Below are 26,840 nucleotides of genomic sequence, written 5' to 3'. Positions count from 1 at the left end.
TTTGGTAATAGGCATTGTCACATAGGCACAGCACAGTTAATAATCATCTTCAGAGCCAGAGTGACCCTTCTTTGATATACAGGCTATGTGACCCTGGACAAATCCCTTAACTTCTCAGTATCCTAGTCAATTCTATAAAACTATAAATTGCAGAGAAAACACCAACCTGCATGGAATTTCCTCATCTGGAAGCTCCCCATTTCAATTCAGTCAAGAAAATGAAAAGGGAATATCCAGCTTTACTGTAATTTAAAAGAATAATGAATTCTTGATTTTAAAAAGGTCAGGAAATAAAGCATCACTGAGATAGAGTCAAAGAGAGAGTGAGTTCTTATCATTTTTAATGAGAATAAAAGCAGCAAGATATAGCACTCTATTTATTAGCTGTGTGAGCAAGAGAAAATCATTTAACCTCTCCAGGTCTCAAGCAAGTGACTAAGATCATAATTTGTAGATGTCTTATGATCTGCCTTAGTGGAGGCAGTACCCCTTTTCTAGGTCATATTTAAATGGATACATATATTTTCAAGTATATTAAACCAACTATCTAGACTTTGAATACTTTTAATCTCTTTATGACATATACAATGATTGTCTATTATTATATTCTTCACACAGTAGCATAATTTTATTTGATCTGCAATTGCAATTAAGTAGATACACAATGATTCAGGTAACTAGCCAAGATTTAGCACATAACAGTTTGCTACAGAAGGAATAGCATAATATGAAGTAGATTCATTTGCTATTGAAATACAGAAAGATGAGGTTGGCAAAACCTGGCCTCAAATGCCCAAATATTTGTTCATCTTACTTAAAGCATCACACACTGTATTCAGATCACTTCGGAGGTCCTGGACCACATTCTCAATACTCCTGGTATCCTTCAGTATTTCAACGCTCTGTGTATAAGGATTGAAGTACACAGAGAAGGGGCGAGTTATCGACTTGGCAAAGTCTCTGCAGAATAATCATCATAATAATAAAATGTTAAATAATCAGCTGGCATTGGCAAGAGAGAGAGACAGACACAGACAAAAACAGAAAGACAGACAGACACAGAGAGAAGAGAGAAAAAGAGAGATGGGGAGAGAAGAACAGAGGGAGAAGGAGGGGGGAAAGGGAACAGGGAAAGAAGATAGAAAAAAAGAGAGAAAAGAAAGAGAATGGAGATTGAGAGAGAAAGAATGAGAAGAGAGAAAAGGAAAATAGAAAAAGAGGAGGGAGAGAAGGAAAAAGAAATAGAATAGAGACAAAGAGATGGAGAATGAAGAGGAGAGAGAAAAGAGAAAGGTAGAAAATGACATAGAGAGATACACACAGAGGGAGAGAGGAAAGAAGGAGAGGGAGAGAGAGAGAGAGAGAGAGAGAGAGAAAGAGAGAGAGAGAGAGAAAGAGAGAAAGAGAGAGGGGGAGCAGGGGGGGAATTATCTTCTTTAGATAGGAAAGGAAATACATTTACCTCATCTTTTCTTTTGCTTCTTCAAAACTTTCAGAAACAAAGTAGGCTTCCTGAAAAGTAGTGATAAGGCATTCCTGCAAGCAAGTTGTCTTTGGGTCAAATGCTTTCACACATGCCTTGTCAGACAGTGCGTGCTGCAAAAGATATTCCAACACTTGTTAAGCTCCATAATGAGATCCTGGTATCACATGGTTACGACATATTCCATCACAGAGGCATTCTCAACCCCACTCCCTTAGCTTCACTTAGACTCCCATGAATTATGGAGTTCTCCCATGCATAAGGTAAATTAGAGGTTATCTTTTTTTAAGTCTATTAGATACTGAGTGGGGAATGGGATTATGGCATTATTTTATTTATGATCAGCAAAATTCATAGTGAAAGACAGTTCAAAGTCATACCCCAACAGGTATAGAATTTTAAATCTAAACTATGAATAGGAGCAGCACCACCTAAATATACTCATAAAAATATCTTTATAAGCAATGTCCTGAAATTTCATTTAAATGGCAGAAGTAATAATTACCTGAATAAAGAGATAATTGGGGCTCTGACTGAACTATTCGTGGAAATCATCAGAGAACATTTTTAGGTCAGATAGTGAGCATCATTAGAGTGACTTTAAAAGTGAGTGATTCTGGATCACTAGGTGGTGCTGTGCTTTAGAGCACCAGCCCTGGAGTCAGGAGGACCTAAATTCAAATCCAGTCTCAAACAATTACTCTGGAAGCCACTTAATCCTGATTGCCCCCAATAAATAAAAATCAAATTTAAAAAGTGAGTGATTAAGTACTGAAGATGACTTAGGAGAGAATTAATAAAAGGCATGGCAATTTGTACCCAAAGCAAATATTAAGAAGAAGGGAAACAAATGTTATTACTTTCTGAAAAGTCATCAAAACAATTTTACTGATTACATGATTGTACTGAGAACTATAAGGAATGATGAGTGACTGTGGTTTCAAAACAGGCAGAAAGACAGGGAGTGTTGGTGGCCAGGTGTTAAAGTAGTTCTTTATTGTTTCTTCTACTTTAACTCTTTTAACAAAATTTCTTTGTTGTACTCACCCTAATTTCTGGGTTGAGGAGACTTTTCCACTGGAATCAGGATCATAGGTTTTTCCACTGAAATCAGGATCCTGTCAGTTCCACATTCAGGGTGCCAAAATGTGGTGTTCTCTTCTTTTTTGTAATATAATGGTCCTCTCTGGGAAGCGGGTTTCTTGGGGAGGTTTTCTAGAGGTAACCTTAGTTTTCAGCTCTGAGTAATAATCACTCCAAATGCAGCCAGGTATTGTTTCTTCCAAAATAGCCCAGTTAGCTTTCTTTGGTTCCAAGAGCTCTTGTTGCTAGCTTCAGCCTCTCTCTGAATCTTGGTTCTGCCTCACTGCAGATTAGCTTCTCAATCTCCCGAACTGAACTCTGTCAATCTTCCGAAGTGACTTCCGGCTCTAGCTCAACTCCAACTCAAGGCTTCTTTTGAACTGACTCTCCTCCCCTCTGAATCTTTTCAACTAATCCTGCTAACTGAGCTCAGCTGTTTTTATGCTTTCTCAAAGGATGATTCCTCTTCTGAGAGTGGGATTATGAGAGGTGTGAATTCACAAAGTTACAATTAACTTTGTGAATCTCCCATACTTGTGACCTCCAAAGAGCACTTAAATACATTAGTGAGTTAGAGAATTTGCTAAGTACCATGCTAAATTAGGCAACTGACTTATCACTTTGTAAGGATTCTAACAGTAATGGAATATTATTGTTCTATAAAAACTGATGAACAAGTTAATTTTAGAAAGGCTTGGAAAGATTTACATGAACTAATGCTGAGTGAAACAAGCAGAACCAGAAATATATGGTACATAATAACAGCTTGAATGTGTGATTATCAACTATGAAAGACTTGGTCTTCTCAGTGGTTCAGTGATCCAAAGCAATCCCAATAGACTTTGGACAGAAAATGCCATCTGCACCCAGAAAAAGAGCTAAGGAGGACTGAATGTAAATCACACATACTGTGTTCACTTCTTTTTTTTTTTTTAATATCTCCCATGGTTTTTCCCTTTTGTCCTAATTTTTCTCTCCCCACGTGACTCATAAAGCAATGTGCATTAAAAAAAAATTAATTAAAAAGAAAAACAAAATATGCCTGAGCACTGCAGAAATGGCTTTTGAGTCCCCAACACACAGAGAACATTTTGTCTTGTTATTTTTCTCTTCTACCAGTTTCATCTGTCTTGATAAATATGTATGTGAAACTGGGACCACAAAAGAAATCTTCCAGTGAATTCATTCTCCCCTTCCAGAATAGCTTCATTATAAGCAAAAGGTCACTACACCTGCAAATGCATCTGGGCTAAATTCACTGCAGTGCACTGAACATTTGAGATCTTTGGTTCCACATGACTAACAATTCTTTCCACTTAAAAAAACCATCTTAACTTTTTTTACTTTTTTTTTTTTAATTTCAAAATGAATGGCTCTTTAGGAGGATTACTGTTGTTCCCATAGAAAGAATGATAAGATCATTTGGGCTTATTTTCTTTTTCAAATTTAAAGGTTATTCTCTTTTTAGTCAAACGTTAAGTTTACATGTTATCTATATTATATTTCTCTAATTATCTACCTGCTCATTCACCTATTCACATGGAAAGGCAATGCAATGAAGGGTTTGGCAACTTCACCACCTCTCCAAACCAATCTGCGGCCACTCCTTTCAACACTTGAGAATTTTTCCAGGGTGATAGCAGAAAAGAACTGTGGCAAAGCAGATGGGTTTGAATCTGGATTTTTCAAACCTAGGTTTGAATCCTGCCTTCATCACTTACTATGAGATCAGGAGCAAGTTACTTCCCTTTTCTAAACTCAGTTATCTTACATGAAAAATGGAGATGATAGGATATATACTTACTTTGCAGACTTATTGGATGATTCAAATGAGATAACATAATGTAGCACATATATTTTAATTACATATAATTGCAAAGCATTTTCGACATATTACTACTAAGAATAGCTAACATATAGTGCTTTAAGATTCTGAAGTGCTTTACATATAAATAAATAAAATATTTATCAAATTCTTACTGTGTGGACCAGGGATTATATATTATTAGCAATATATGTGTCAGGAACATGTATTATTATTATTATCAATATCTAACATTTATGTAGCCCTTCAATGCTTTCAAAGAGCTTTTACATATATAACTTCATTATATTCTTCCAACAATTCTATAAAGTGGTGTTATTAATCCCATTTTACAAATGGGGAAACTGAGACTGACAAATAATTTGCCCAGGATTTTACAGCTAGTAAGTGTCTGAGGCAGGATTCAAACTTTGGTCTTTGTGACTCAAATTCTAGTGCTCTAATCATTATTTTCAGCTGTTTTCTTTCCAGAACCTAACAGGACTCTTTAGGGTAGCAAATAAAAGTGAGGAGCACAAAAACTACATACTGCCACTCTACAAAGCATCTAAAAGATGCTAGCAATCTCACTTTATTGTAAAGCTCTCTTCAAATCTATAGAATTTTTCTTTTTTCTTTTTTTTGGTAGTAAAATCAATGAAGTTTTTATCCTGGAAAAATTCTTACTATGGAAATTCTGTAGTAGATATATACCCAATTGATCTCAAATTGTCTTCTGTCACTGGCAAAGGCAATTTATGTGGATCAAGAGTAGTCCAGTAGATTAATTCGACACTCTGCTAAAGCCTGGTATAGCAGGCACCCAGAGGCTAGAGTATAGCACTCAGAATACTGACCCAAGATTTAAGAAAAATCAGTATTCTTAGAGCATTTTATTTATAAATATAATCATGTTGGCAATAATTATAATATCATTCAACTAATGTAACACTGGGAAGAGAAAATAAAAAATAGTATTTAGATCTTTTAAACCTAAAATATGACAAAGAATGTCTATCAACCAGGCAGTTAGATGGACAATCTAATAATATATGTGTGTATGTTTGTGTATACATGTGTATATATATGTGTATGTGTGTGTAGTATATATGTATGTGTATGTATCTTGGACAAACACTGTAGATGCACAATGATTTAGTCCCAAACTGACTAGGAGGAAGAAAAATAGGGAGATTGCCTTTGGAAAATTGCATGGTACTTCTAATGACCCCAAGCTTCTAGCTTTAATAGCAATATTCGTCCAGTGATGCCATGTGCTTATGAGTCATGGAACACTACAGTCTCCAAAGAATTAAAACTGTAGGTCACCCAAAGGGCAATGGAGAGGTGCATGGCAAGCACGAGAAGGCAGCAGCATATTACTAATGAACAACAGTGTAGGAAAAATAACATGGGAAATTACCAGAACAGCATATGACCAGAAAAATAGGTGTCCCAGTCCTAGAACTATAACAAAGGATAAGTGATAAAGAATCCTTCTGATCAATGCAATGTCAAAAAATTTTAGGATCAGTGTATATCTAGAATTGAAAGGGTTCTTAGAGGTCATCTAGTCCAGGTATGCCAAATACATAGTCCAAAGAGTACATCAGGACCAAATTCAAACGTAATTGGGAAATATTAACAAAATTAAAATAGAATAGAATACAGATGATATTAACTTGTGGTTTTCTAAATTAATCTGTTGATGGCAGGTATCTTATATGCTCTTTAGTGGCCCTCATTTATATTTGAGTTTGAGGTGTGAAGACACACCTTCAATTTGTGTGGCTATTTTTGCCTATGCTTGTGTCTTTGTCAGTGTCTTCTTTAAGAAATCTATCACAAGGATGGCCCTCAATATTGTCACATATCACACAATACTTACCCTAAAATGGTTTTTTAATAAATATTGAAGAAAACACTTTCAGGCCTCTAGGAAACCATTTAATCAATTATTTTCTAATGGTTTATAATAACATTAATATGAAACATCAATAAAAACCAGTTAGGCTTGCTGCACAACTTATATTAATATTTAAATAATGAATTTAAATGAATTTAAAAATATAAAAAATAAATAATGAATCATAGCTATTCTTGTCACTTTATCTAGGTCTCTATCATGGATCTTTGTTCATTCATTCCCATTCTCTTTTTCTTTTTCTTTTTTTGTGGTTGTAATTATTATCTGCTCTACTATTCTGGTTCCGATCTCTTTTTTCTCCTACATTATGCTATTTCAAAAATGTATTTCCACATTTCTTTGGCCTCTTATTCCTCATTTTTGTAGATCTTGATTACTTAATCATATCTCATAAAATTAATGATTAATTTAACCATTAGTGAGACTTGGTATTTTTTCCTGCAATTATTATCAATTTGTGTTCCTCTCTTTTTGAAAACTGTCCTCATATTCTTTGATGATTTCTCCATTGTGGCCTGGGAATTGCCTTTGTAAATGTTTAACAACTCCATTTAGTCAATTAACAAGGTGAAAAACACAATGCCCACTGGCCTGAAAAAGGTAATACAACTTCCAACAAAGAAGTAGCTAAATTGAGAGAATGTAGCTCATTCACCCCTAGATTGTCAAACACTCTTATACATGTAGGGCATATGTGTGTATGTGTATTTATGTGTGTTTGTATTATTGTATGTGTGTATGCATGCTGTGTGTGTGTTTTTGTTGTCCAGCCATCACAGATAAGTCCAATTCTTTGTGACCCAAATCTTTGTGGCAAAGATCTTGGAGTAATTTGCCATTTCCTTCACAATCCTATTTTACAGATGAGGAAACTGAGGCAAATGGGGTTAAGTGACTTGCCTGACTAGCTAATATCTGAGGCCAGATTTGAAATCATTTCTTCCTGACATCAGAATTGATATTTTATCCATTTCACTACCTAGCTGCCCTCTTGTATATATGTGTGTGTATGTATGTGTGTGTGTGTATATATATATATCTACATACATATATATGTACATATAGGAACATATGTGCATATATTTGCATTTAGCACAGTGCCTGGCACATAGTAGGCACTTAATAAATGTTTATTGATATATATGCTTATGAGAAATAAGCCTGTAAACATAAGTTTTCCTATGAGAGAAAAAATATGGCTATGTATATTTTTTAAACATACCATAAAATGTTTCCTGCCAACTAAACCTGATATATCATTTCTGTCCCAGTTGTCATGATCCTTTAAAAATTTATAACTGATATTAAGTTTTATCTAACTTAAGTAAGCTGTTTGGGTCAAAGAGGAATAGAGAATAATTCTATTCTTCAAGCAGTTACTAAATACAAGTTTAAAATACAGTCTCCAAATCTGGTTCTCACTCACTCTGTATTATAAGTGTTAATATTATGGTAAAACATAATACCTTCTGCAAAGTCACTGGTCAGTCAACAAGAAGCATTTATTAAATATTTGGTGCCCTGGGCTAAGTGCCAAGAATTCTAAGACAAAAGACAGTCCCTGCTCTTAAGGAACTTACAGTCTAACAAGGGAGACAATATGCAAACTATTTAGAAAGAGACAGAGGGAAAGAGAGAAATAGATACGGTAAATTCAGGGGTATATTGGAGACAGACAATTGTTAAATTTTCAATGTGAGCATTTACAGCTCAGAAATCAAAAAATGTTATAAATGAGGTCTTGATTCATTATTTGTTATTTCTAAACTAAGAAAATAATAGAAAAGAAAATAATGCAGATCAGACCTAAAATTCAGTTAATATGAGCTCTTTTTTTTTTTTTTTTCAGAATGATTGTTAAACCACTAACACACCCTGTAGTGTTCTTCTTTTCTAAAATATAATTTTCGTTCTCTGGGAGCAAGTTTCCTGGGGGGGTTCTGGAGCAGCCTTAGTTTCTGTTCAAAGTAATAATCACCTCAAATGCAGCCAGCTGTTAAAAGTACAGTCCTTTATTGTCTCTTCCAAAATAGCCCAGTTAGCTTTCCTTGGTTCCGAGAGTTCTTGTTGCTTGTCCTTTGCTCTGCCAGCTTCAGTCTCCCTTGTTCCGAATCCCCAGTTCTGCCCAACTGCAGTCTCTGGCTTCTCAATTTCCTCCACTGACTCCTCGCTGAAGCTTGTCCTTTTATATGTTCTTTTAGAGGTGTGAACTCAAAGGTTGACCCCCTCCTCCTCCCAGAGAGTGGGATTATGGGGTGGGTTCCTGACTTGTGAATCTCAAACACTAATGTGTGAACTAATGTGTGAACTCTTAAAGGTGTGAAAGGTGTGAACTCTGAATTAGAGAACTGCTAAGCAGGATGCTAAAATTAGACAACTGATTTATCACTTTGTAAGAATCCTAACAACATGCCTAGGTAAATTGGGCACCCTCAACGTTTTCTCTTTGCTGTTGTTGTTCAGTTGTTTTTTTCAATCATCTCTGACTCTTTTTGACTCATTTAGGCTTTTCTTGGCAAAGATGCTAGAGTGTATTGCCATTTCCTTATCCAACTCATTCTACAGAGGAGGAAACTGAGGCAAACAGGGTTGATACAAACTAGCCAATAAGTCTCTGAGGCCAGATTTGAACCCAGGCCTTCTTGACTCTGAGTCCCATCTAATTGCCCATATTTTATTAAAAGTCCTAATAAAGACAATAGATAAAAATTGTTACACAGCAATATTTATTTTTTTAAAAAACCTGGGCAGCTAGGTGGCACAGTGGATAGAGCACCAGCCCTGAAGTCAGGAGGGCCTGTGTTCAAATGTGGCCTCGGAAACTTAACACTTCCTAGCTGTGTTAGGCCCAGTCACTTAACCCCAATTGCCTCAGCAAAAAAAAAAAAAAAAAAAAAAAAAAAAAAAATCTGAAACTTAAGAAAAAAGCTTGATGAAGACAGCACTTGAAGAAGCACTGAGAAACTCTGATAATAAGAGCTTACATATTAGACATTTAACATTCCAGTGACATCTGTGGAGAGGTGCTATGCCAAACTTTTTAAAGAATCAGTCTCTGACCTTATGAAGCTTCAAAGCTGGTACTCATCAGGAAAAGAGAAGATGAGATTTTGGATAGACTAACCCTTATAAGGGACTAATGGATGATTCAGGCAATTATTCAGCAACTGTGACTTGGGCATCTCTTCTATGTAAGTTTCACTCCATGAAACCTACTTCATCCCAGAAAGTCAGTCAAATAATTCATCTGCTGGGAATTCTGTCTCTAACAAATAACGTAATGGTTAACGTAATAAATAATGTATTGGTTAACTTCCGGGAGCTAAAAGCAAAAACCAAAAAAATGAAATAATATGAGAATTTAGGGAAAGATGAGCTTTCAAACTGGACTTTAAAAATCTATTCCAATAAAACCTTACATATCTGGCTCCCAACTATCCAAATCTTGGGTTTATCTAAGTTTTTTAAAGACTAAAGCCAGGAATGGACTACAAAGAATAGTAGATAGAATTTACAAATAACCCTTTAAATTTTGCAAAAGTGCAAAATTACATACATAATTGCATTTGCTACAACTGCTTGTGAGAGAGATGATATTATTATCTCCATTTTACAGATGAGGAAACTGAGCCTGAAAGAGATGTGACCTTACTCAAGGCAATAGTTCTAATAACTGTCTGATGCAGGATTTGAACTTCACCTTTCCTAAATCCCACTCCAACACTATAACCCAATGTTTTGTTTCAGTCATTTCAACCATGTCCAACTCATGACCTTATTTGGGGTTTTCTTGGCAAAGACTATAGAGTAGTGCTGTTTCCTTCCTCAACTCATTTTACAAATGAAGAAACTGAGGTTTACAAATGAAGAAACAGAGTTCAATGCTTACCCAGAGCTAGTTAAGTGTCAGAGGCCAATTTGAACTCAGTCCTAACTTCAGCATCCTATCCACTACTCCACCTTGCTACATATATATATAACCATCCACCTAATACATACACCTCTCATTGTCTTGAAGCCAGGGCTGGGCTATAATACTAGGAAATAAAGATTAGACTGAGGAGAGTTAGGGATCTGGCCTTGGGGCAAGGACAAAGAGGAACTACCCGTGTTTCCCCGATAATAAGCCCTCCCCCGAAAATAAGCCCTATTGAGATTGCTACTGTAGTGAAGGTGATTCCCTGCGCTACATGCTACATTACGGTACCTTCTATATGCACTGTCCCCCTCCCCCCCCAGGTGAAACGCACGCTGCGCTCCGAGCTGCATCCAATCAGAGCTGCAGCAGTGAGCGTGTCATCCTGTTCTTCCCCAGTGATTTGCTTGCTGGCGCCATTGAGAGCAGTGCCGCGGAGGAGAGCTGAGGCAGGACAACATAAAAACCTGGTATATAAGCGGGAGTGAGGGGGCATGATGGAGGATAAAAGGGGCATGATGGAAGATAAAAGAAGAACTCAGGGGGCATCATGGAGGATAGAAGGAGCGCTCAGGGAGCATGATGGGGTTAAAACATTATTGAGGGGCATGATGGAGTGAAAAGAAGGACTGATGGTCATAATTTTATTATTCTGTCTGCAGGGGTCATCTGTGTTTTGGCAATTCGTTTGGATGGAAAGAAAGCCACACCTCTAATCATCAGTAAGGGCAAGAAAGATAAGATTGAACATGTATCAGGCATTTACGTTCTTGAAACTGAAAAAGCCTGGTGTACACAAGCCGTTATAAGAAAGTGGGTTGATTTAATGCTGCCACTTGTTATGCGAAGTAACCAAAGAGGTCTGATAATCTGGGATTCAGCCAGCACTCACCACGCTAAAGAAATGAAGAACTTCCTTGCAGAGAGAAGAATAGATCAAGTAATGATTCCTGCAGGAATGACTGCCTATCTCCAGACCCTTGATATTGCAATAAACAAGCCATTCAAGGACCATTTGCCCATGGAAGTCAATGACTACATTGAAAATAGAATGGAAAGAAATCAGCGTGGAAACTTTGTGAATCCCTGTCTGCAAGAAGTCGTGACTTGTGTGAAGAAGTCATGAAATAAAATTACTGACAGCTGTGTCGCCAAGGCACTACGAGCAGGTTACCTGGACAAGACATGTTCATTTAAAGAGAGCTATATTGCTGGACATGACAGATTGGGTCCACTTCTTCTGAAGGAAATAGAGGCGCAAGACATCCAGGATGGAATTCAGGGTATGGACACTTATGACGATGTTGTTGAAGAAGATGACATGATCATTATTGAATAAAGGTACTTTTTTTTGTTCACATTTACCTATTTATTAAAATTGCTGTCGATGTTCATTAAAATAAGCCCTCTGGTGTTTTTCTGTCCAAAAAAATAATAAGACAGTATCTTATTATCGGGGAAACATGGTAAAGGAATTGTAGTCTGTATAAATTTTTATTTATTTGGATTACCTTTGTTTCCACCCATCAGGAATTTGAAGTTCTACAATGTGCAATATTAGATTTTCTGACCACTAGAATACTCTTTCTGCTCATCTCTACATGTGTTTTTCTTTACTTCTTTAGTACAGCTCAAATCTCATCTTCTGTAAAAGGTCTTATGCAGACTCCCTCACTGCTTTTACCCTCCAAGTTTACTTCCCAATTGCTTTATATGCTGCATATGGTCCACAATACTCCTGAGTGTAGCACAAAGCAGATTAAAATATAATTGGGAAATATTGAACAAAATACATAAAAATACAATAAAATGAAGATGATGTTAACAAATATTTTTCTAAGTCAATAAGCAGCTGAACTTATGACCTTTATGTTTCATTTTATGGTCCCCATTTCTATTTGAATTTGTTACTACAGTTCTAGGAAACTCAGCAATTAATCTTCATCTAGCTCATTATTGCTTCTGATATTTTTCTGAATTGTAGAAATGTTCCAAAGTGGTCATTGGGAAGAATAGAAAGTATTTGACATTCTGAGAAAGGAAGAATAGATATGTCCTCAAAGTGATAAAAATGAATAATAAGATGTCCAACAGACAATGAGAGGATGCCTAATATTGTAGATAACTGGACGTAGAATTTGGAAGATCCACCAATCTGATCATATGATACCTGTTTTCATTCAACTCCAATGGCTTCCCATCAGTTCCAGGATGAACTATAAATCTCTCTGTTTAGCTTTTAAAACATTATATGCCCTGGCCCCACACTATCTTTCCAATTTTATTGGACATTAAGTACTCTCCCATACTCTCTTTAGTCAAACTGGACTTTTCTTTGCCCCTTATCCATTACATTCTATCTTCCAACTTCATGTCTATTTTATCCTTTATTTTTACCTCCTATAATTTCTTTCTTCCTTTAAGTCCTAACTCGGAAATGATCTTTCTCCCTACTCCACCTCAATTGTTAATGTTCCCTCCCAGACTGTCTTGTATATAATAAATTTGTATATATTTGTATTTGTTAACTTTATATTTATGCTATCTTTATGTTTACATGCTTTTGCTGTCTCCTGAATTAAAGTGTTAAGTACTTGTATATCTAGCATTCAATAAGTACTTAGGTTGTTGCCCTTCATTCCCAAAGAGGACCAAAATCATATCACTATATTGTAGTCCAATTATGGGGTGTCTGACATGGCTGATCAGAGTTCAGAATGTTCTACCACATGCTGGCCACAAATAGTTTGAAAGGATATAAACACCTACTACAATAACTCGTAAGCTCAGGCAAGTCACTTAATCTCTGTCTACCTCAGTTTCTTCAACTATAAAATGAAAATGATAATAGCATCTATATCATAGTATTGCTGTGATGTAGCATCTACTGTGTGCCAGGCATTGGGCTAAACACTTAATATTATCCCCTTGGAACCTCACAAAAATACTGGGAGGTAGGGCCTAAATGAGATAATATTTGTAAAGAACTTAGCACAGGGCCTGACACATAGTAGATACTTAATAAATATTCTTTTTCTCTTCCCTCTTTTCACCTTCTTTATGCCAATAAATCATAGGTCCATTTATAAAGTGCAATTAGTTTTACATTTTATGACAGGTAACATAGCACAGTGGAAGACCTGGTTGTTGAGCTCCTCCAGAATAAGGACTGTTGTGGGGTTTTGTTTTTTGGGTTTTTTTATTTAATGGGGAGGGAGGCAGGGGGTTGCTTTCTTTGGATGCCTAACACCGTGCTGGACATATAGTAACTATAAGAGGCGGTTTTTTCTACCCTCATTAGAAGTGTCTTGTGATATTGGAAAAAAGCTTGAGAGACATAATTTCTTGATAATTAGTCATTCTATTAGTAATGTCAACATTTAAAAAAAAAAAAGTCAGTGACATTCTCAAATGCCAAAGGCAATCATGGTGATGGGTTTATGGCTTAAATTCCCTTAAATGGGGATATTCTAATGATAGCAAACAACTCTGATTGGTTAACAATTAATGAGTCCAATGAGGGGTTAAGACAATATCCCTATACAGACCACCCCCAATCTTGAACAATTAAGATAAAGAACCTGTATCCCCAGCCCAAACCTGTACAAGTTGGGTGGAGTAGCAATACTCAGAATGAGGAGAATGTTAATCCTGTCTTCCCATGGCCCTGTCCTTGAGACATTCAACAAGAAAATAGGACTGGGGGGGAAAACTGGGGTCTCCTTAATTTTAATAATTGCTTATTAATATTATTATCTTTCATATTATTAATATGAGAGAAATAATCCTTTTTCTCAGTCTGTATTACTGGTCAAAAGACTGGGGTGTTTTTTTTTTGGGGGGGGGGGTTTGGGCACCTTGGGGTTTGCAAGGTGTAGAGTTTTTAAAAACTTGAAGCCTAAAAATTTGAAAATTTCCTGTAATGTTGGTTCCAGAGACAGCATGGTAGTGTAAATAAAGAGTTGACCTCAAAGCCAGGAAATCATATCCTGTCTGTGACACATCCTGGCTATGCCACACTGAAAGGAAATTACAGAGAAGGTGCTGACCTAGTTCACATCCAGTTTCATATACTTACTAGCTGTGTGACCCTGGGCAAGTCATTTAATTCTGCCTTAGTTCCTCTTCTGTAAAATGGCAAACTATTCCAGGATTTTTTTTTTTTTGGGGGGGGGGCTGAGGCAGTTGGGGTTAAGTGACTTGCCCAGAGTCACATAGCTAGAAAGTGTTAAGTGTCTGAGATCAGATTTGAATTCAGATCCTCCTGACTTTAGGGTCGATGCTCTATCCACTGCACCATCTAGCTGCCTCTGTTCCAGAATCTTTGAAGAAAACCTCAAATAGACTCACAAAGAATCAAGACACAAATGAACAACAACAAAAACTTTGGTAGAAGGAACTCCTCACTGGGTGCTTCATTATTTCAATGAAATCATGGGGTCCCATCCCTATCCTATTCTATATATTTTGTATTCATATATGTAAATACAAATACTTCTTTATGGGCTGCATTCTCCCCAGTGAAATGTAAGCTCCTTGAGAACAAGAATTAGCTCATTTTTATCATTGCCATTTCCCTTACCTTGTCCAGTGCCTTACACATGCTGTTGTGCCCTAATTGTCCTATGCAGTTACTCTGCCTCAGGTTATAATCATTCCCTCTTAATGTTAGGATAAAGGTCTTATATCTTAGACCTTAGGCTATAATCATTCCCTCTAAATGTTTGATGGGATAAAGCTCTTTATCCATTTTAGAAATCATTAAAATATCAGGAGCCTCACCAGTACCTCCCCTCATTATGTCATCCTAGGTGCCTGCCTCCATTATGTCTTCCTTAGCCTAGGTTCCTCTCCCCATTAGGTCATTCCCATCCAGGTAGCTCCCCAATTATGTCATTGTTCTTGTAACCCTATAAAAGAATCTTATATCTGACATTCACTGCTGCATTCTTGGAAACAATAGTCTCATTCAGTCCTGGGACCAAACCATGGATTCCAGTAAATCTCTCCTTTTCAAATAAATTATCAAATTGTTCTCTAATCTCTATCTTGCTCAGTTTCTCCGGCATTACAATTTACATGAAATACATTTTAGATGTCCCAAAATATTGTGTATATGTGAATTTAAAGATAACTTTTTTGGGGAAAACTATGCTAGACTGCTCCAGTTTTAGTAAATTAGATTGTTCCAGTTTTCACTTAAAATTATAAATTAAACACAAACACACTTGGCCTTTCTGTTGATTGCTGCCCTTTGTTACTAATCTATTTGTATCACACTATGAAAACCATAAATGCATGCCCCATTTTCTGAAGTGTAAAAAGTTAGGTCAGCACTCACACCTAAAGTGATAAATCTTTGGTATTAAATATTTAAGAGATATTTGGAAGTATGAATCCTCAGGACAACAAATCAATATTTTCCATGACCTTGAACCAAATAACTAGGCAGGACATTTGCATGCAGCAACACATACCTTTAATTCTCCAATGGAAGAAAGGAGCCCTGCTCCATAGGCTCGAAGCTGCCCTTCTTGTTTGCAAAGTCCAAACTCAATAGTAAAGAAGTAACACTAAAAAAAAAAAAAAAAAAAAAAAAAAAAAATGCAAGAACAAAAATCAATTGAATTTGAATTGAAAATATTTCAATATAGGAAAATGGCATCCAGTAGGCAATGTTACTTGAAAAATTCCATGTTCTTTTACATCAGTTTGAATGAAAATACCCTTCAAGATTCTAATCTTCTGATGTCTATCCATCCCCTAAATTTAGGAGTGATTTAGGAGCTAAACCCAGTGTGAGGCAACTGGAGCTTTCCTCCAAATAGCATGAAAATTTAGAGGGCACAAAAAATTTTAATAATAATTTTGAAAATTATGCAGTTTCCAATTTTATTATATTCTGATGACTGTCACTCCTTTATCAGTATAGAAATGTTAAGAATAATTAAATGAACTTGGAATCTATTGAATGCAATACTTGCCTAGCAACTTCTGATAATTTTCTCCCTGGCTCAGCCCCCAAAATGCTCCAGTTCAAATGGCAGCCTCTTCAAAAATGACCTCATGCTGTCCCAGAATTTTTCCCATGTGACCCAGTATTGCAGGATGTCTGAAGTTCCTCAATTACAGTTAATTTGAGGGTTGAGTCAATTTGAAGCGGGTTATGGTCCCTTTAAGAAACTGTATATTTCCTATTGATCTGTGATCCCTTTCAGATTCTCAGCCCTTTCCTAGGGAAAGCATATCCTCCCTAGATAAGATCTTTCTAGGATGCTAGGGCCTTTGATTCAATTACAAATCCTGGTCAAAAAGCATCCCTTTGAATTCCAATAAGAGATCCAGGCTGTCCCAGTGCCCACTGGGTCTGAGCCAAGTTGGGGTATCCCAACCCCCTACCGTGTTCTAACCTGCTTGGGCGTCTCAACCCCCACCAAGACATTCAATATAATAACTTCCATCAATGAAGGTCTTTTGCAGATGGACCTTAGTAGTTCCCTTTGCGGGGACCTTCTGTCCCCTGAGAACTGTATTCTTAATGCAAAACTCAATTTTCCATAGATCTGCTGCTATAGAAGTCAGGCTCTTGGTAAACTGATTTCTATCTAACAATATACTTTCATTTTGCAACTAATATTTCAGAAATGAATGAATTCTTTCACTCCTAAAACCTGCTGCCAATTTAAAGGGGATTCTTAACAACCCTCTTATAGCCACTAACCTCTAGACCATCAGGAACCTAGACCACTCTAACAGCATCAAATTCCAATTTGCTTCAAACTGTACTAGGCATCAAAATTACTACTACTAAAATAAGAATTTTAGTTGCTTACATCATCAAAGATGATACTTTTACCCATAATCACAAGTTGAGTTTCCTGAACTGACTGCTACTTTGGGTTTTATAGGTAATACTAGCACCCTTAGCAATATGTTCTCCATCAGCTAGATGGTGTAGTGTAGAGAAGAACTGGACCTTAAATCAGGAGGACCTGAGTTCAAATGCGACCTCAGACAAAACATTTATGTGACCCTAGGCAAATCACTTAACCCCAACTGTCTCACCAAAATAAATAGAAATTAGCCCAAATTAGCTCTTAGAGATATTTTCCAAGATAGCAGCATAAAATGTAATAGCTACAAATCATCTTTCCCATTAATCTACAGTTTTATACCTTGCTACTAATCCAAGGAAAGAATGAGCTCAAATTTAGTTCAATAATGAAGCACAATACAGGATATACTTATGGCAAAAATGACTCATAACTCCTGGTAATTCAGAGGCTAGAAGTTTCTTCTCTTTATGCAGTTTTTATGTAGCTTCCTTTTGCTTCAGTTTCTCCACTAGAAAGTTTGCAGAAACTGTGAGTGACTTGCCCTCCCAGACTGATTCTTTTGGGAAGGCAAACTAGGCCATTTTTTTGGTCTCAATTCAATTTTTTATAATTCATTCATTTCTAATACACATGGCTTTATGAAACACGTTGGATGAGAAAAAATCAGAAACAAAAGGGGAAAACCCTGGCCAAAAAAAAAAAAAAAAAACCAACAGAAAAAGAAGTGAACATAGCATGTATTGATTTACATTCAATCTCCCTAGTTATTTTTCTGGATGCAGATGGCATTTCTGTTCAAAGTCTATTGGGATTGCTTTGGATTACTGAATCACTGAGAAGAACCAAGTCTTTCATAGTTGATCATCAAACATTTTTGCTGTGATTGTGTACAATGTATGCCTGGTTCTGCTTGTTTCATTCGGCATTAGTGCATGTAAATCTTTTCCAGGCCTTTCTAAAATCAGCATTTTTTATAGAACAATAATATTCCATTGCCTTCATATATCACAGCTTATTCAGCCATTCCCCAATTGATGGGAAGATGCCCAATTCATTTCCAGTTCTTTGTTACCACAAAAAAACCTGCTACAAACATTTTTGCACATGTGGGTCCTTTTCCCTCCTTATGATTTTCTTGGGATACCAACCCACTAGTGGTACAGTTTGATAACCCTTTGGGCATAGTTCCAAATTGCTCTCCAAAATGGTTGGATCAGTTCACAATTCCACCAACAATACATCGTATCTTATAGCTAAAAAGTATACCATCATAATCATATACCACAATTTATTCAGTCATTCCACAATTGATAAGCATCTCCTAAATTTTTAATGCTTTGTACCCAGAAAAGAGCAACTATTAATATTGTTTGTATATATAGATCCTTTTCCTTTTTGTTTTTTATCTCTTTTGGGATATAGACCTGATAGTGGTATTGGTATTGGGTTTTTTATAGTTCTTTGAGCATAATTCCAAGTTTCTCTACAAAATGGCTGAATTAGTTTACAACTCTACCAACAGTGCATTAATATCTCATTTTTCCCACGTTCCTTCCAACATTTGTTATTTTCTTTTTCTGTCCTATTAGCCGATCTAATGGTTATATAGTAGTACTTCAAAATAATTTTAATTTGCATTTCTCCAATCAATAATGAGTTAGGGAATTTTTCCATTTGACTATAGGTAGTTATTATTAAAAACTGTTTATATCTTTTAATCATTTATCAATTGGAAAATGGCTTTTATTTTTATAACTTCACCCCTTTATTTTTAATTTTGTCAGCAGAGGGATTACAAAGAATAGAACCTCTTTCTCCACCACGTGGATCTTAATTCCATCTAAGATACAGAATCATAGAACTAAAGTTGGAAGGAGTCATTTAATTAAAGTTGGAAGCTGTCATTTAACCCAACCTTCCCATTTCACAGGTAAATAAACCTAGGCCCACTCAGGGACCCACAGATAACAAATGGCAAAACTAAAATTTGAAGCTTGGTCCTGTGACACCAAATTCAGGGATCTAAATCCTAATGAATTATTTATTATTGAGTATGCGTAGAGATTGAGTGACATGGTCACATCTGTAATAAGCACCCAAGACAGAATTTAAACACAAGTTATATTGTCTTCAAGTCCATCTCACTGTCTATTATGCCAAATTGAGTTTATGTGGTTACAGTGAAGGGAAAATGTGCTATGAAAAATTAAAAAAACCAAACAAATCAGCATCCTATTGCCCAGAACCAGCTCTGGGTCTGTCCTACAAAAGAGTTGGCATGTTATAAAGTACAAAGTAGAAACAGAGCCAAATGGCATGCTTCATGAACCAAATCAAAACAGTCTGAGCTAACCTTAGAAGAAATCTGGTTGAAAATGCCCACTAAGACCTTCAAACAGATTTAAAACGTCATCTTCATTTTAAGTCAGGCCTGTATTCCTGTTAGGAGCAAATCTCAAAAGGTCAGCATCAGAGTGAAAGTGATTAAAGATTCAGTATCAAATCTATCACCTACTACACTTTTGGTCTCTGCATTTCTATAAGTTGGCCAATGACTTGGAAAATAGATATCTATCATATGTCTTCCAGTCCATATCTCAAAAAGACTACTGGACCCATACCTGTTCTGGGAGACAGTCCAGTAACTGTGACCTTCCATCCCTCATCTCATCTGCTGATTTCTTATCTGTTTTTTCCTTCAGCACCTCTCCTGCTGTTCCCTACTCCCAGCAGATCCTTCAACATCTCCTTCCTGGGCCCTCTCTCCTTAGAGATGTAGATATTTTGCCAAAAGAGTCCCTTTTTATTTGCAAGTTCCACATATGCAAACAGATGAAGAGAGATGCTAAAAATACCTGAAAGTACCTGAAAGTTAATGAATCAGTAAAACATGTATGATTTTCTTGTTAGAACATGCATTTCCACGTTCTGACATCTTTGTTTGTGCTACCAATAAAAACCCAGGTTTTGGAGTCTCATAGACAGACAATTGAGGACAAATTAAAAATTGTTGATGCTCAGAGTTTTATCCAAATTTAGACTTACACTTATTCAGTCTACCTGAAAACCAGAGGGATTAGCTAAATGAGATGATCCTAAGATTCCAGGATAAGTGAATAATATTTTAATATTAATATTTAAAAAGGCTTCCTTTACCAAACTGCTCTTTATATTAGATGTTGTTTCTGTCTTCTTGTATTACCTAGGAAGTGATACAGAATCTATGCATGATCTATGCACTATTGTGATTTCACTGATATCCCAATGCTCTGTCTTCCTAAGACTCTCTGCAATTGAGTCTTAGAAAGTTACCTAGAACACTAGAGAAGTGAAGTGATTTGCTTAGAATTACACAGTGAGTATGGGTCACTGGCAAGATTTGAATTTAGGGCTTCCTAGAATTTTGTCTATTATACCATGTTTCCTTCAGTGCTAGCATTGCAGAAGAAATGTGCTTCAGGTTTTCAAAAACTCTGCATATTACAAACCCCAAGAATGGGCAAAATGACCATTTCTAGTATTTGATGACTAACATTTCTAATGAGATTAGGAAGAATAACCCCTTTCCTCATTTAGTTCTGAACATTCCTGGATTTTTTATATCTTATATGAATTTTTTTTCCCATTCTGTGTAGGATGAAAAGGAAAAAGAAGAGAGACTGAATCATTATAGAAATTATGTGAAAGGGCTAGAGAAAGAGACTCCTAATGATAACCAGATTCTGGAATACTTGGCTATAATCACAAGTGTGTGTTTAGTGACTTTCTGTATGTTTAAATAAGAAAATGACCTCTATCGCCCAATGCTGCCATCTTCAGATCATTACTTGGTAATTCATTAGGGAATAACTGAAAAATTTTGAGCAGGTTTGCTCAAATGGAAGGATTCAGAGAGTTGGGGAAACTGAAAATAACCACACAGAGTAGATTGCATTTGGCAAAATATCCAAAGATCCAATGGGGCTTGATCAAAAGAATCTAATCAACACCTGAGAATCATGTTTGGGGTGCTATAACAAAGACTGTAAATTATACAACAAATTGTCCATGTAAAGAGAAATGTGACTTATTTCCTGGATTAATAATTCAACATTCAGATATCTAATGGAGAGCTCTCTTCTTTGCCTGATTCCATTCAAACCACAATAGAAGAATATTTACAAAGAATTCCCTAAACTTTCTCTTACACTAATAGTTAATAGCTAATATTTATGTTTTTATGTAGTAAGCATTTCACAATTATTATCTCATTTGATCCTCACAACAATTCTGTGAGGTACATGCCATTATTATCCCCATTTACTGAGACCACAGAGAAGTTAAGTGACTTAGTCTCTAAGATAGAATTAGAACTCAGATCTTCCTGACTTAGCTGAACTGGTTTGCTAGATTACAGAACCCTGAAGGCAGAGATTGCTTTCTATTTTTTTTCTTCCTTCTTCCTTTCTTCCTTCTAAGGGTACTTAGAATAGCCCTAGACAGAAAGTTAATATGTTAAATCCTAGTATGAAGTAATGAAAAACAGTAAGGGAGGAATAGAAAATATATTTGGTCTTCCTTTTCTTTCACTTTTGAAAATCTTATTTGAAATGTATAATCTTTGAACTTTATTGGAAAAGGGGATTTGGTTTTGAAAGAAAAAACAAATATGATGACACTTTCCTATCTAGAATTTAGCTAAAAACAAGCCTCTGAATAGCCAAATAGATATTATTCTATTTATATTTTAAATTTATATGCTTTTCTGAGGGTACAGAACCTCAGTCCTCTTAGCATTACTCTTCCTTTCCATTAAATGTTAAAGATCTTAAATATTTGGTTCCTACCTATTGCAGATTAGTTAGAGAGGGTATAGAGAAGCAAAGTAAGGGTCTATTATAATTAACAATGATTATAATAAAAAATAACAATAACTAATGTTAATATAGGATTTTAAGTCATTTGACCTTTACAATGAACTTATAAGGTAGGTACTAGAATTATTCATATATTTTACAGATGAAGAAACTGAGGCAGGCAGAGGTTAAATGACTTTCCCATAGTCACTATGGCTAATAAGTATTTAAGGCAGATTTTGAACTCAAGTGTCTTCCTCATTCCAATTCCAAAAGTATCTTTGTTATTACCTGACCTTGTGATAGGCACACTAAGTTAGAGAAAACAACAAACACTCTAAAAAAACAGACATTGCAAACAGAGCAATTTGGAGCCATTTTATGTAGAGATTCCTTCATATCTCAATTAGACCTAAGGGCATTAATGGGTTAGAGCACAATATAGTTATTGATTCTTAAGTTCCCTGTTAGTAGAGATTGTTTCATTCTTGATACTTCTATCTCCAGCATCTAGCACAATGCTATTAATTAATTAATATTAAATAAAACAAGTAGGGACTTAATATTTGTTGATTTGATTGACAATAATTCTGAGTCACTAAGAAAATGTTTACAAAGTGGAAAATAAGATGGGACCACAGATATTGTCTGGCCAATCAATTAACAAGCATATATTAAGTACCTACTATGTATTAGACACTATCTAACACTTTCTGAGGCTTCCTAACCAAGTCTAGTGCCCTATCTTATATGTTATGCATGTTTTCCTACTACATCATCACACTGCTTCTCTATGTTCAACACACTTTTTTATAATTATAGAACTTTTGACCCAGATATCACTTCCCCAAGGAAGCCAAAGACAAAAAGAAATATTTAGACAAATTAGGGGCAGTTAGGTAGTACCCTAAATAAAGTGCTGGGCCTGGAACAAGAAAGATCTGAGTTCAACTGTGATCTTAGATACTAGCTGTGTGAACCTGGACAAGTTACTAAACCCTATTTATTTCAGATTCCTCATCTATAAAGTGGGCTAGGGAAGGATATGAAAAACCATTCCAGTATCTTTACTAAGATGGTCGGATACAATAGAAAATGAAACAACTAACAAATTATAGTACATGACTATAATAGAATATCACTGTGATTTTAAAAATAATGATAATAGAGTTAATCATAGGAAGATTTATCTGAATCAATACAAAGTGAATTAAGCAAAACCAGGGGAAAAAATATAACAGCAACAAAGTAAACAGAAAGAACAATAAAATGAAATTGAATAACATATATAATAATATTATAATACATATTAATACAGTTACACATATATTATAATATCTGTTATATTATATGTAACTATTAATATATATTATAATATTATATTATATATATTATATTATATATATGTTATATATTATGTTATATATAACAATATATATATAATGCTCAGATTTGCCCTAGAAGAGTTGAGAAGATACACCTACTTTCTCTCATTGAAGAGACTGGGAACTGTATGTGTGAAATATTGTATATAATGTCAAATATAATAAATACACATCTTGGTTTTGCTGACTTGTTTTCTTCTTTGTTTTTTAATCTTTATTACAAGAAATGGCTCACTGGTAGGGAAGGAAGTAGAAATACAGAAATAAAGTGTGATGCAAAAACAAAAGGCTTCAATAAAGTTTTTAAAATTATAAAAGAAGTCAAAGAAATATATAACATTTTTAGAAAGACTTACAAATTATTAAAATAACTTTGTTTTGTTCTTTTTGAGATTGTTTTGAGTATCTGAGGTTTCCTTATATTTAACCTAAAATAAGTTTCCTTCTTCATCCTTATTTGATGCTGTCTCAAAGTCTTTTATATGAAGAACAACATAATCCATATTTATAAATCTCAAAGAGGAAAAAAAGAATCTGGGGTTTGAGTCTTATTTACAACATGAATTCACTGGGTTGACAAGCACAGTTCTTTTAATGGTGTCAAGGATTTTTTCCCCCTGAAGCAAGTCTTTTTTTTAAATTTTTATACAACCTTTTTTTTTATTGATCTTGTATAGCTGCAGGTCATGGAGCCTCCAAAGACTTGGAATTACTCATCCAAAAGTCAATGGAGAGTGATATAGTGGGTGTGAACACCCTAAGATACCTTACAAACAAAAAAGAAAGCAGGAATTTTCTAAAGTATTTTATCAAAGGAAAAAAAAATGCTAGTCACATGAAAGAACAAGAGATAGCAGGATAGTTCACATGTTCCACTAGTATCCATCCATTGTCAAAAGAACAAGAAGGTCTCCAACTTGGTGGACAGACTTCCTTGGCAGTGCTACAATTATTGAGCCCTGGATAAAAAAATTATCCCTACTACCCCTCTTCCTTGACATTAAGACTGGAAATTGAGTTTTAAAAAAAGAGCCCAGAAAAAACCTTGATGTTCTGACCACCTTTACATACCATTGTGTCATAAACTCCAAGCGCATTCGTTGGATCCTTGCTAGGATAATTCCTCCTCCTTTTGAGTATTGCCCCTCACCTCACTCTCTCTTATCTTGACCCCTATCTTATCAGGATTAAGTCATGATCCTTTCCTAGAATTATTGTTTATCCATCCTCCCAGTGCCCTTGCCCTCCTTATCTGCCTTTGTTTCCCCTCTAAGATTGTATACTCAGGTTATGTATTCTGTTTGCAAACCCTAGTTAGCTAAAATCCTATATAAGTTCCCTGCCTTGGTTTATCTGCACCAAATGCTTTGGACAAAAGTCCCATCCAGTCAGTTAGCTTAAACTCCATATTAAAGATTTAAAAAAAAAAAAAAAACCCAATCTCCACTTGCCTCAGTTTCTCTAATATTATAATTAAAGGCCCTAGCGAGATATGAGAGAAAGATTGGAGCACCACAGGCCTCAGTGGGGGCCCTTGAACTGGATAGTTCTGGTCTCTTTTAGGAGGGCTGGCCTAGGGGAGACTGGGTCTAGCTACAATAAAAACTCACTGCTGACAGATCTCTATTCGGCCTAAGTGGAGCATCTAGTTTGAAATCTATGCAGGATAAATTTTCTGTCTAATCTGATTGCTAGGAAATTGGGGTCCCCAGGAACAGTTGGGCTGCTGAGCCATACAACTCTGGGAAATACCAATGGGATGCCATGTGGCACTATTTAGTTCTGGGTACCTTTGGGCACAAATCTGGGTGCTTTTTTAAACACAACTTGGTTCAAGATGCCTTTGGACACTAATCTGGGTGCCTTTTTAGGCACAGATTGGTCTTGGGTGCCTGTGGGCACAGATCTTGGTGCCATTTGGCACAACTTAGTTCTAGGTATTTTTTTGTGTGCAAAATGCAGGAAAATATATCTGCATGCTCTCTGTGAAAGCAGGGAACATACTTGGTCTGATCCCTCCAGTTTTAATCTGGGCCCTGGAAGCCTAATTAATCTTTGAAAAAATTCAGTTTGGGTATTTCTGTTTCTGGGAAGGAGAGATTGTCAAACTGAAAACTCCCCTGAGATATCAAGAGCTTGCCCCTAGCTTGTATTTGTTGAAATATGATGAGAATTCTGTTGCATTTGTGCAGTCTGTATTTGTGATTTATCTATCTTTGTTATGTGTTGATTTAAGGAGTTCTGTTAAGTTTTAAAAACAATGATTGAGGAATTTGGCAACTGGTCATTTCAAGATTGCAGAGCTGCTTAGCATAAAACAAATGCTTTATGAGTGTCAACTTCTTTATTGGATTTAATTGTAACATGTTTGCACTAAGTTGGAGGGAAAAAAACCAGAAAAACCTTGGCTGCTTTTAAAATCTGGCAGAAAAGTAGCCTGTTTTGAAAGCCTATTAGAAAAAAAAAAGGGCAAAAATCTTACCTGAACCAAGTTATAACTCTGAATTGGTGGAAGTAAGAAAAAGAACAAAGAAAGTTGATATCAATTGCTTTAAAAAATAATAATAATTTGACTAGAAATAGTCTTCTTTCAAGTTATCTAGTCAAGATTTCTGAGCCTGCTTAGATTTTTGAGGGCCAGTCTTTTATGTATTGAAAAATAATAAATGGTAATTCAGTTTGCCTGCAACATTAATTTGAATTTAGGGAAATTTATTTAAGTGGGAAAAAAGGTATAGCTTATTGGTGCATCAATAGAATAGAATAGAATTTTGGGGCTTAGTATGTTTAAATTGGAATTGTGATTCTGAAATTGTGGGAGATAATTACTATTGTCTGATACATACTAAATCTGTTTATTTTGGGTATAAGATCTTAGGAATTTGGTCAAATATTGAAATATTACTACTGGAAATTTGCAGGAGTATTTGATTTAATTTGGTTTAAAAATAGCTCATTAAAACAAAGTTCTGATAACTTACCTAAAAAAGGTCACATGTTTATATTCCCTATGAATTAGGCTTTAAAATTTTGTCAGTTCTGTGGGACATGTGTATAAGCTTTGTGAAGTTATTTAATTCTTAACTATATTACGGATCTTAAAAGTTTTGAAGAAAAAGGAAACAAAGGAAAGGATAAAAGAGTTGATTTTACATACATGGGACAAGATTGATTTGCTGAAATAACTGACAGTTTGAATGAAATACCTAGTTAGAATATCGCCTGGAAAAGTACTGATTTTAAAATAATTTTTAATTGGTTTGTATGTTAAAATTTCAAACAACTGTGAATTACATGAGATTTCTATTCATTTTTATGACAGGTTATGTTAATGTGACTATCATGTGTGAAAACTGTGAAATTGATCATTGTATAGGAGTTGTCAAAATATTGAAATGTGAACTTCTTAAGGGTTATTGGTTTAGAAGCTTGTTAAAAGGAGAGAGAGAGAGAAAGCATGAGGAGAGGACAATATATTGGAATCGGGAGGAGAGAGAAATGGGTTGTGTTACAGGAGACAGTATTGGAAATAGAGAGGAAGAGAAAAAAGGACAGTATGTTGGAGGAGGGG

At 35.5% G+C, this 26,840-nt stretch overlaps 1 protein-coding gene across 2 annotated transcripts in view; it reads right to left on the bottom strand.

The window, feature by feature from the left end:
- Window positions 1–591: 591 nt before the first annotated feature.
- Window positions 592–26,840, bottom strand: part of TPH2 (tryptophan hydroxylase 2) — a 118,827-nt gene continuing 92,578 nt past the window's right edge. For both annotated transcript variants that reach the window (XM_052000770.1, XM_052000769.1), the window contains 3 exons: window positions 15,691–15,786; window positions 1,463–1,596; window positions 592–960 (listed from right to left, as the gene is read on the bottom strand). In XM_052000770.1, coding sequence (XP_051856730.1) covers window positions 786–960; window positions 1,463–1,596; window positions 15,691–15,786 — 405 coding nt within the window. In that variant the 3' untranslated portion in view covers window positions 592–785. The remainder of the gene's footprint in view (window positions 961–1,462; window positions 1,597–15,690; window positions 15,787–26,840) is intronic.

Source organism: Antechinus flavipes, chromosome 5, assembly GCF_016432865.1.
Source record: "Antechinus flavipes isolate AdamAnt ecotype Samford, QLD, Australia chromosome 5, AdamAnt_v2, whole genome shotgun sequence".
NCBI classification, from domain to species: domain Eukaryota; kingdom Metazoa; phylum Chordata; class Mammalia; order Dasyuromorphia; family Dasyuridae; genus Antechinus; species Antechinus flavipes.
Note: the sequence above shows the minus strand (reverse complement) of the source record. Positions and strands in the feature narration are given on the sequence as shown.